This window comes from Petaurus breviceps, unplaced genomic scaffold (assembly GCF_028583685.1).
Source record: "Petaurus breviceps papuanus isolate PSGF00001 unplaced genomic scaffold, PetGlider_PUasm1.0 90825, whole genome shotgun sequence".
In the NCBI taxonomy this organism is placed as follows: domain Eukaryota; kingdom Metazoa; phylum Chordata; class Mammalia; order Diprotodontia; family Petauridae; genus Petaurus; species Petaurus breviceps.
The window spans coordinates 18,614,006-18,625,615 of NW_027187353.1; the positions used below are offsets into that span (position 1 = coordinate 18,614,006).

General features: G+C 51.3%; 1 protein-coding gene across 1 annotated transcript in view; it reads left to right on the forward strand.

The window, feature by feature from the left end:
• Positions 1-11,610, forward strand: part of PSTPIP1 (proline-serine-threonine phosphatase interacting protein 1) — a 91,623-nt gene that overhangs the window by 68,261 nt on the left and 11,752 nt on the right. Inside the window, exons 4-10 of the mRNA XM_069071261.1 lie at positions 787-821; positions 1,566-1,672; positions 3,997-4,059; positions 5,161-5,259; positions 7,526-7,571; positions 9,278-9,357; positions 11,030-11,128. Coding sequence (XP_068927362.1) covers positions 787-821; positions 1,566-1,672; positions 3,997-4,059; positions 5,161-5,259; positions 7,526-7,571; positions 9,278-9,357; positions 11,030-11,128 — 529 coding nt within the window. The remainder of the gene's footprint in view (positions 1-786; positions 822-1,565; positions 1,673-3,996; positions 4,060-5,160; positions 5,260-7,525; positions 7,572-9,277; positions 9,358-11,029; positions 11,129-11,610) is intronic.

The window sequence follows — 11,610 nt, forward strand, 5'->3', positions numbered from 1 at the left end:
GCTCACTGCCCACCGGACGCCCCCAGTGACGGGGGCTCACTGCCCACCTGAGCCATCCCGTTCTGCTCTGAAAGGCCTTGATTGGCCGGCAGTTTTTCTTCCGCTGCCTCTGACTTGCATCTTCTGCTCCCATCCCTACCCTTGGGGGCCAAGCTGGACCTTACTGTTTCTGTTCAGTCATTTCAGTCCTGTCTGACTCTTCCTGACCCCATTTGGGGTTTTCTTAGCAAAGATACTGGAGGGGCTTGTCATTTGCTTTTCCAGCTCATTTTACAGATGAGGAAACTGAGGCTAACAGGCATAAGTGACTTGCCCAGGGTCACACAGCTAGGAAGTGTCTGAGGTTGGATTTGAACTCAGGTCTTTCTGACTCCAGGCTCTAGGCACTATAGTGCCCCTTAGCTGCCCTCTTACACAGCAGCCCTTCAGACAGTAGAGGGCAGGCATCTTGTCCTCTCCCTCCTCACTCTTCCTCCTCTTCAAGCTTCTCTGTACCATCTGACCAACCTTCCTATACCCGCTCTTTGGTCCCTTCTCCCTCCTGGCACCCTGGATGTACTCCAGCTTGACAAACTCATTCCTAAAATGGGGCGGATGCCGAGGACTGAACTTACTTTGGACGCTGCCTCTCTCCAGGAAGCCCCTGGATGCCGTGTCACCCTGAGCTTGGGGTCCACTAGGACCCCCAGCAAGCAGGTCTGAAAGATTGGATTGTTTGGAAATTAGCATGACAGCCATGTCCCCAGTGCCTTCTCCCCATGACCTGCTGGTGTTTTTCTTTTGCAGCACGCTGAAGGCCTCCTTTGAAATCCTGAAACAACGTAAGTCTCTGCCGCTGCTGCCTTCTTCTACTTAATTTCACGGTTCCCAAGACAGACAAAAGCACTTTGATGGGAATCGGGAAGCGGGACTCCAATCTATTCTCGGGCCACCCATCCAAAGGCTGGCTTTAGGCAAAGCTGGTGCCAAGGTGCCCTCCTCAGGCCTGCCACCTTCTGGGGCTGGGGGCAGGTCGCCCTCCGGGCAGCTTCTGGCCCGGCCATCAGAGAGCTGCCTGTTTCTTTCCCTCTAGAGCCTGGGGCTACAGAGGGAGGGTGGGGAGCTGGGGAGCATTGGCCCAACAGAGGAGACCCTGGGCTCCCGGATTAGGGGACCTAAATTCAAATGCAGACCTTTTAGCACCGTGTGACCTGGAGCAAATCACTGGTCAGCAGTAAAAATGAAGATGCTGGACTTGACCATAGAGGGACCACGTCTCTCATTTTACAGTTGAGGAAACTGAGGCCGGAGAGGCTGCAACTGGCAGGAGAAGTCCAACCCAGGGCGTTCTGACTCAAAATCCACGGCTCTAAGACACCAGGCCGCCTCACCCGCTTTCATGGCCTCAGTTTCCCCATCTGTAAAATGGAGGAGGCTGGCTTAGAGGATGTCCAAGGGCCTCTCCAGCCTTGGCACCCTGTGACGCTTTAAGGAAGCAGTCCCTCTGGGCCCAGACTGAGGGGTCTCAGGGACAGGGAAGGGGAGGTGGTGCTGAGCCCAGCTGTGCAGCCTCTGCTCTGCCCTAGAAATCGAGAACGTGGGGAACTCTCACATCCAGCTGGCCGTCATGCTGAAGGATGAGCTCAAGAGCATAGAAGAGTTTCGGGAAAGGCAAAAGGAGCAGAGGAAAAAGGTGAGGCCGCTGCCCTGGCGGGCTGGACACGGCCCCTGCCCTTCCCCCCAGCTCTGGGGCGGGCTCTGCGCTGTGCTGTGGGAGGCTGGGCGAGGACAGGAAAGGAGAGCGAGGTGGCGGGACGCCTCATCTGCAGGGCCCGCTGTCCGAGAACCCGTGCAAGCACGGTCATTAACGGCAGTGACAGTGGGACTATCGGGATCGTGACTGTCACAGGACAGCCCCTCCCACACAGGGCATCCTACCCATTAACTCCCCGCTCTTCAGGCAGGAAGCCCCAAGCAGAGACCCGAGTGCTTTCTGGGCCCGCACTCAAGGCATTTATCCAGTGCCTTCTGGCTGTGGGGACTGCCAGCCAGCCTGCCAGACCATAGGCAAGGCCTAGGTGCCTACTGTGTGCCAGGCAAGGAAGTGCTAAGCTCTGAGGGTACAAAGAAAGGCAAAAATGCAGCCTCTGGCTTGGAGGGGTTTCTGTTTCATTGTGGGGGGAGCAGCACAGGTGAATGCCAGTGTCTGTGTGTGCCCCAGGAGCCTTGGGGATGGAGGGAACTGGGCAGAGGGCCTCACTAGCTTCGGGGCTGTGAGGTAGGGCTCCATGGGGGGGCTGGCGGCCAGAGTCCCCTTGCAGAATCCCACACGCCAGGAGGATTGCTTATGGGTGCTGTGATTTTATGGGTGCAGGCCAAGGGTATGGCTCACACCCCCAGGCACCCAGAGAACCTCCTGGGGTCTACAGCCAAGCCAGTGATGAGAGAGTGGTTCTGGACACATCCAGGCTGGTCCTCAGGCGACTGTGTGTGACTGTCCATCACCTGGCCTCGGTTCAGACCCTCCCCTGCTCCACTGTCCTGTCCTTCAAGAGCCCAGGGTGACCTGGTCACCACCCTGATGCCCCAGGAGAAAGCCTGTGGAGGAGAATGCTGATGGCTGGTTATGATAACAGACCACTTCAAAATGAATGAGTGCATTTGAAAGGAGGCAGTGGGGCTCAGGGGTGGGTTCAAATCCTGCCTCAGCTACTTTCTACCATGTGACCTTGGGCCACAGGCCTGTTCCTCTATGGGCCTCTTTATGTAAAGTGAGGGGATTAGACTGTGTGAACCCCAAGGGCCCCTCAGGCTCTGAAGCTAAGATTGAATGATTCAGGATGGCAATCCTAGGAAGGCAGGTGGTACAAATATTATTCACATACCCATTTTGCAGATGATGAGATTGAGGCTCAGAGAAGGCCACAGGGCTGTGGTCTGTCTTCAAGGGGCTCATATAAGTCTTTAAGGAAGAACCATTCATTGAATAGATTAGCACCAGCCCCACCCAGTGCTCAAAATCGGTGCTTGTTACCAGCTGTTGGGACTGGCTTCCTGACTGAAGGTGGGGTCAGAGTGCACACATCTGGAGCTAAGATCTCCACCTTCCAGCAGTGGAAAAATCCCTGGCTTTGGACATCCCCCCAGGATGGCACTGACTGCGGAAAGTGAAGTCGGGCCTGCAAAGGGATTGCTACTTGCAACCTAATACTTCTGACCCAGATAGGAGAGGATAAAAATCATCCAGGAGAAAAACTGGTTTATAAAATGTCTGGAATATCAAAGCAGGCAGGCAGGCAAGCAGACACACACACACACACACACACACACACACACACACACACACACAACTGAAATGAAGGGAAAAAAGCATGAGAGCTAGAAAAGGCCTCAGAACCTAGAATCAGACTGTCAGAGTTAGACAAGACCTCAGAACCTAGAACCCAGACTAGTAGAACTGGGAAGGGCCTTAGAACATGGCACCAAGGATGTCAACCAATAAGCCTGTATTAAGCACCTGCTGCATACCAGGCACTGTGCTAGGCACCTGAAGACAAAAATGAAACCACCCCAAAGATGTGTCCCATCAGCTGGAGCTGAGCAGGGTGGGGGAGAGGCAGCTCCAGATCCCCTTGGGCACTTATTAAGGGCTTCCTACACAGAGTCAAGAAGTAGCCTGCTGTTGTGGACAGAGGAGGCACAACTTCTGGGTCAGGAAGCCCCGAGTGTGAGTCGTGGCCCGGGCCAGGTGCCCCAGGCAGCTTCCTGAACCTAGCAGGGCAGAGCCCAGCTTTGCTGGAAGGGATTTCCTCACTGGCAGTTCCCTTACACCAATAAAATCCTGCCCCCCGCCCCCACGTACAAGGTACAAGCCCCTGAGGAGGCTGAGAACAGCCACTAGGACCCAGACCCTGGCATCCTGCCCCCTTCCTAAAAGCTCCTTTGCTATGTTGGGACACCAGCCGCTGCCCAGGGCTAGGCACCACTGCTCACACGTTGCCTGTGGGTTCTTTTCAGTATGAGATGGCCATGGATCGAGTTCAAAAGAGCAAGCTGTCTCTGTACAAGAAGACAATGGAGGTGAGTCTCTGGGGGCGCCAGGACACGGTGGCAGCTGGCCAAGGGACCTGAGGAGCCCTAGGGTTGCCCTCAGGAGTTGGCAGGGGCCATGCAGAAGAGAGGGAGTGGTCCACCTCTCCCCAGGTCTGCAGAAGGCATCAGGAGTGGGCAGCAAGGCCAACATGGGGTCCCTGGCAGTTCTGAGGCGGGGAGGGCACCCCTTGATGGGGAATGGGTAGACTCCCGGGTCATTGCACCCATGGGGGTGGGGAAGCTGACGAGTGAATCAGCAGCAGGACTCTGACCGAGTCTCCAGGGGCCCCAGTGAGGGGTGCAGGCTGGGGTAGGTCATAAGTGATTAATACATATTCAGCATCAGCCCCATCTCCTTGCCTGTCCTTGATGTCTAGTTAGGATCTGACAACAGACACGTAAAATATCTAACGTTCATCAGGACCAGGGACGAAGAGCCTGCAGTAAGGAAAGGGGCTCGAGATCCCTAATGAGAGGTCAGGGCCCTTCCCACCCCCCCCACCCCATTGTGTGGCCCCATAAGTGGGGAGGGAGTGGCTGGAGACCTGAGCTGGTCCAGGCTGGGTGAAGAATGGCCTTCTGCTGTTGAGACTGGGGAAGACCCTGCCAGACACACCAAGTTGGTGCTGGGAGCCTCCCCTCCTCTCTCTCCATCCTGACTTCTCTAGCCCAGGTCTCTGCAGCCCACGTCCCTCAGGCTGCTCTGGACCCCCCTAGCTGGGGAGGAAGGACTCCTATAGACTCCTTTCTGCTGGATGTGGAAGGTGCTGGGTTGGCTATTGTAATGGAGAAGTCTGGAGAGAACTCTGAACCCAAGGGGATGAATGGGGGTATTTCAGGCACCCTGGGACCTTGGGTAGGGAGCCTGGAGAGCCTTCCCAGCAGGAGGGAACACTGGCCAGGGCTCTCTTGGAAGAAGCCTCAAGCAGACTTGGCTCATGCCATGGAAATTCCCCAGAAACCCTCACATGCGGCCTCAGCTCAGGCTTTTGGCTCTTACCGTGATCTTAAGCTAGGCCTGGCTCCCCTCCCACCTCGGCTCACCCCCTGGGGGCACGAGCCCCCTCTCACAATATCTTCCCTCCGCAGTCCAAGAGGACCTATGACCAGAAGTGCAAGGACGCGGATGACGCAGAACAGGCCTTTGAGCGCATTAGCTCTCAGGGTAACCAGAAACAGATGGAAAAGGTACGTGGCGCCTGCCCGCCAGGTGTGGGGGACAAGCAGGGGAGGCTGAGACCTCCTCGGGAGGACTGCTCCACACAGGGAGGGGCAGGCACTGGAGCCCTGGCTGCTGCAGGGGGTCTCTTCTCCCATCGCTAGCTGGGCTGTTGTTGGGGCATCTGGGGGCTCTGAGGATGCAGTAGGGACTGGAAACAGCCCTAGTGGGTCTGGGCTGGGCCTGTTGGAGGGGATGCAAGGCCTTCCTGCAGAGAATGAGTAACAAGAACGAGAGGGGTGGGTTTGTGAAGTTTGGGTGGGGGGGTCTGGGGGTCAGCTTGGATTATTCTGAGTTTGAGGCAATGGAAAGAGGGAACAGTGGCAGCGTGGCACAGTGGGGAGAGTATAAACCTTGATGCCCAAAACACCTGGGTTCAAATCCTGACTCAGCCACTTCCTAGTGCCCTGACCCTGGGCAGGACTTCTTGTCCCCTCAGTTTCCTCAGCTCTAAAGTGAGATAGGTGGATCTGGCAGCCTCCATGCTGCCACCGGGTTCTAGATCTGTGATCCTGAGATGTTATGGAACTCTCCCATTTAACCTGGGGTTAACAAGTAAATAATTAATAAGTGAATAATAATAAACACAAGGAATAATGAAGCATTTTAGAATATGCACAGGAGAAAATGAGAGGAGAGGACACACAGAGGATGGCTCCATCCCGGCCTGCTCACCTTTAACAGCTCCCAATTTCATAGAAAACCACCCCCCCTTTCTGCTTTTTCTTCCTTCCTCTATCAAAAGGTTTATGCTGCTTAGTAATTCTCATAATATTCTTTTAAAATGTAAAGAGATCCCTAATGTGGGAGAGCCCACCAGCTCCCAGGGCATCTACTTTTAGAGAGCATAATTATCCATTTTTCCTCAACATTGAGTCCACCCTGTCCTCCGGGCTCTGCCATCTTGTCTCCACTCTCATTCCTATGGTGGCTCAAAGGCTTCTTTCTCTATAACTCTGGTCGTGCAAGAATTATTCTCCCCATTTTACAGATGAGGAAACTGAAGCTCAGAGGGGAAGTGACTTGCCCAACGTTACCAAACTAGTAAATGTTGATGTGGGAATTTGAACCCAGGTCTTCCAATTCCAAGCCCAGTCTGGTTTCTTCTACAGCTCACTGCCTCTCAGACTCGGCCCCAAGGGGCAGACTTTGGAAGCTGCAGAGTGACAGATTTTGGTTCTATGAACAGGCAAAACTTCCTAACAGTTATGGGATCATAGACTTATAACTAGAAGGGGCCTTAGGGACCCATGAGTACAAGCCTGCCATTTTACAGATGGGGAAACTGAGATCAAGAGAGGCTCAGAGTCACACAGCTTCCAAGTGTCCTTGTAGGATTTGAACTCAGGTCTTCCTATCTGCTGGACCATCTGGCTATTCCAAATGAGTCCATTCCAAAGTAGAATGGCCTTCTTTAATAAGTAGTGAGTTCCTCATCACTGAAGGTATTCAAGCAGAAGCTGGATGATCATTTATTGGGGATGTTGTAGAGAAAAGTCCCACTGTATACACAGACTGGGACAGACACCCTGCTCGGTCCCTTCCAACTCAGAAAGTCTCTGATGCTCATTGTATTTCATGGAGATACCAGATGAAATAATAGAAATACTGGTCTATTTAGTGAAAACTGTGAAGTCCATTTGTTTTTTTAACTTAGACCCAGGAGGCCTGTGTTCAAGTCCCCATCTGTTGCCTTCTAGCTGTGTAAGCCTGGGCAAATCACATTAACCTGGGCATCTCAGCCTCCTGATTCAATAAAAGGAGGCAATGAGGTTCACACCACGTACCTCACAGTGCCGTCATGAGGACAGAATCCATAGAATTCAGTTCGAGCATTTCTAAGACCAGGTACCACGATCCCCACGGTATGGATCCCACATGATTTTTAAGGCACAGTATCTGCTCTCAGGGAGCTCTCAGTCTAAAGGAGGAGCTATAATCAACCCAAGAACAAAAGAAGCCAATTCATGCATCACAGACTCTTCATGCCTCGGGAGTGAAAAGGCAGGAACAATCATATCAGGGGGCTGGTGTGGCCAGGAAAGCCTTCATGAAGGTGGTGGGAACCTGAGTTGGGCCTTGCATGGTGGCTGGAAATGAGGGTGGGGCACAGAAGGCAGAATGGCCCAAAGAGAGGTGCAGAACGGCAATCAATACTACGCAGCCACGAATGAGCCTCCTGTGTGCTGGGGCTCACACGTGTGAGACGCCACGTTTTTATTCTTCCTGTTCTAGAGTCAGAACAAAGTGAAGCAGTGCAAGGATGCGGCCAATGAAGCAGGTACGGCCTCCCCCTTCCCCACCCCCAGAGCATCCCTGTCCCACCCTGCCTGGGAGACTCCTGGAGCCTTGAAATGGGGTGATGAGTCAGGCTGGATGGGAGTCAGGGCACTGGGTGTGTCTGGTTTGTCACTAGGGCTGACTGAGCCCCCACTATGTGCTATGCACTTTCTGCGAGTGTTACCTCATTTGGTCCTCACAACAACCCTAGGAGGTAGGTGCGTCCCTATCCCTATTTTACAGATGGGGAAACTGAGGCAGACGGAGAATTAAGTGACTTGCTTAGGGTCACACAGTTAGTGTCTGAGGCTGGATTTGAAGTGAGGTCTTCCTGATTCTGGATCCAGTGCTCTATCCATCGTACCAACTGCCTGACCCTGTTGGCACTCAAAGCACCCGGGCTCAAGCCTCTGCCCTTGAATCCTTTGCCCTCTTGAGATTCTGCTATTCCAGCCCTGATTCCTTAGATCTTCACCCATATCTCTGCTTACAGGATTGATTGTACCTTAGAGCAGTGATGCCAACCTCAGGCCAAACTCCTGACCAGATTAAAATGTCCTTGGGAAATGTGTTAACAAAATAAACAACACTTTAGTATTGAGCACAGATAATGTTATTATGGAATATGTGTTTGTTATTACATAATTATGTTATTATATACTATATATTCCATAATTACATTATGTAAATCACAGATACTACATAAATATAATAACATAGATAATGTTATTGTAGAATATGTTTATGTTATTCTATAATTATGTTATTCTATAATATGTTTTCTATAATTACCTTATGCAATACATAGATACTACGTACATATAATACCATAGACGATGCTAATTTGTGGTTTTCTAGTCCAATGCGCAGGCTGCAGGGATTGACTTTTCTGTGCCCGTGCTTTATCCCTCCTCTTAGACTAGAAGTGTCTTGAGGACAAGGGCTGCCATTTTCCATCTTCATATCCTCAGTGCCTCAAACAATGCCTTGCATACAGTAGTCACTTAATAAATGCTCGTTGAATTGAATGTTATTAAAATAAAAGACAACAAATGATGAAATACCCCTGTAACTGCAGTATGTACCAAAGGAATTTGGGAGGAAGAGATCTTTGGGGGCTTGGCTAACCAGGGCAGGCTTCCTGGAGGAGGTGGGCCTTGAAGGGTGGGTTTGATTTGGATGGAAGGGGAAGGGTGTGTTCCAGGCAGAGACATTCTCTGGTTGGACTGTTTTTTACTTTTGTCTTTGTTCCTCCAGCACAGGGCCTGTCACAGTCAGTTCAGGATTGGGAGTCATAGATCCTGGGTTCAAATCCTGACTCTGCCTCTTGCTACTGTGTGACTTAGGCAAGTCACCTAGTCTTCTTGGGCCTCAGTTTACTCAGCTATAAAAAGAGGAGGCTGAGCTTGATGGTTTCTAAGACCTGCCCAACTCTAAGTCTACGATGTTAATGTCCCATGGGCTGGTTTCCCAGGAACAGAGAGCACATGTTAGGGCCTGCCTGGAGCTGCAAGCAAGGGCCAGGCTACTACAGGGTTCCTCTAGCCACTGACTGCCTAGGATGGGCCCCTGCTCAAGGGGATGATGACACTTGGGCCAAGGCTCTCACCAAGGGGGTCTTTGGTGGGCTGGCACATTTGTTCTTACCTGCAAAGCTAAGACTTCCCAACTAAATCCAGCAACTGTGCATGTGGACTTACCTTTCAGAGCGGACGTACAAACAAAATATTAACCAGCTGGAGAAGGCCAGGTGTGACTGGGAGCAGGAACACCAGCAGACCTGTGAGGTGAGTGGCCCCCAACAGTTGGAGATGGCCTGCAATGGAATGGATGGGAGCGGGGCCGCCATCACTGGTGATGCCCTCTCAGCCGACCGATGTCGGAGATGTCAGGAAAGTGATTCATGCCTGGGGTGAGATGTTAGACCAGAGGCCCTCTAGGCCCCTGAGCAGCCCTGATTTTCTGGTTGCTATCATTTGGGGGATAAGACCAGCAGTATTCTTTGAGAGGTGGGGGCCTATGGGTATGAATTACTGCACAGTTGATGCATTCGTTAATTTTGCTAAACTATTTTTTCCTCTTTATTTTTTATTCTTCGTTATAGAGGATGGCTCTGTGTGGTGTGTGTGTGTGGGGGGGGGAGAGACAGAGAGGAGAGACACACACAGAGAGAGACAGAGAGGAGGGGGGGAGATTGGGAAATGAAGGTGATTTAAAAGAAAATCTCATCAATTTTTTTTAACAACCAAAAGGAGAGATTTTAGTTCAGTATTGGGAAAAATGATGAGAGCTGTCCAGCAAAGGAATGAGCTGCTTGAGGAGGTAGTGAGTGCCCCGTGGCCAGAAGTATTCAAGCAGAATCCATATCTCCTATCAGGATGGCACAGAGGGGATTCCTATTCTGGCAAGAAGATTGAACCAAGTGACTTAAAACCCTGTTCTAAACTTCTTTCAATCTATAAAAGTTTCCTGGAGGAGGAGAGAAAACTCTAGAAAGTCTCAGCCAAGAGATGGGGAATGAGCCCCTAGAAAAGAAACCCAGCCTGGTTTTACCAACAGTGATCAGGATTGGAGATATGGTAGAGAAACAGTACCGATCAGTCTGGACAGCGCTAAAGACAAAAGGCGCGTCCCAGGATAGCGGAGTGTCCCAGGGTGCTTTCCATGAAAGGCATGAAAATGATGGTGCTGCTGATAAGGCAGTGATGGCAGTAACCAGCATTTATGTGATACTTTGGCCGATGCTAAGAGCTCTATAAATGCTGTCACTTGATCCTCTCCGTAACCCTAGGAGGGAGGTGCTGTTATGATCCCATTTTACAGATGAGGAAACTGAGGCAAACAAAGGGAGCTAGTAAGTGTCCAAGGCAGGATTTGTCCTCGAGTCCTGCACTTTATCAACAGTAAAATAATCATAGGACGACGGCAACTTGGGGCAGGACCATTTCTATCCAAATTGCATCAAAGACAAGAACACTTTTTCTATAATAATAATTCTTAAGATGGTTCATATTTCTAAAACACTTTGAAGTTTACAAAGTGATTTCCTCACCATAGCCTAGGAAGTAAGTAATACAAAAATGATCATTCCCATTTTACACAGGAGAAAACGGAGGCTTAAAGAAAGTGACTTGAATAAGGTCACTCAACTAGTAAATGGCACAGCTCCTCTGATTCCAAAACCAGTCTGTTTTCCTGGTGGACATACTTCCAGCCACGGGGCACTCACTACCTCCTCAAGCATCCCATTCCCTTGTGGGGCAGCTCTGATCATTTTTCCTAACACTGAACTAAATCCTACTTAAAGGACAGACTGATAAGGCACGAGTATGAAAAAAGTATCTATCAGCCAGGTGGGTCTGGCCCCTGATGAAACAGAGCTCGGTGGCATTGTAGATGGGCATCTGGCGCTGCCCTCATTCCCCAGCCCCATGTCAGGAAATCTCTTTCTGGGTTTAGGCCTTTCAACTCCAGGAGTTTGACCGACTCACCATTCTCCGGAACTCCCTCTGGGTCCACTGTAATCAGCTCTCCATGCAGTGTGTCAAAGATGATGAGGTAAGCTAACCCTCTGCTCCTCCGCCTGCCCAGTTCCCCTGCTTGCATCTCCCTGGTAGCCAGGGCACCAGTCAGCACACCTCTGCCCACTGGTGGTCTGATGCCCAGGCTCAAGGGCTCTAATGAGAGCCACAGTGAACCTTTTTCCAGGAAGGGGGGCTTTAGTGGACTGGTTCTGGATGATTTCTCAACAACGCTTAGGTAAGAACAATTCTCCCGTCACATGGCAATAACAGTAATGAACGTTTTAGTAAGGTTTGTAAAGCGCTTCCCATGTATTACTTCATTTGATCCCAATAATGACCTGGAGGCAGCAGCTTTAATGACAGGCACACTGGCAGAGGACAACAGTCCGGTTTAGCAACTAGAGAGCCTGCCTTGAAGCTAAAGACCTGGGTTTGAGTCCCTGCTCTGACACTCTGACTGAGTGACCCTGGGCAAGTCAACTCACTTCTCAATGTTCTAGGCAACTTTGGGGGGGG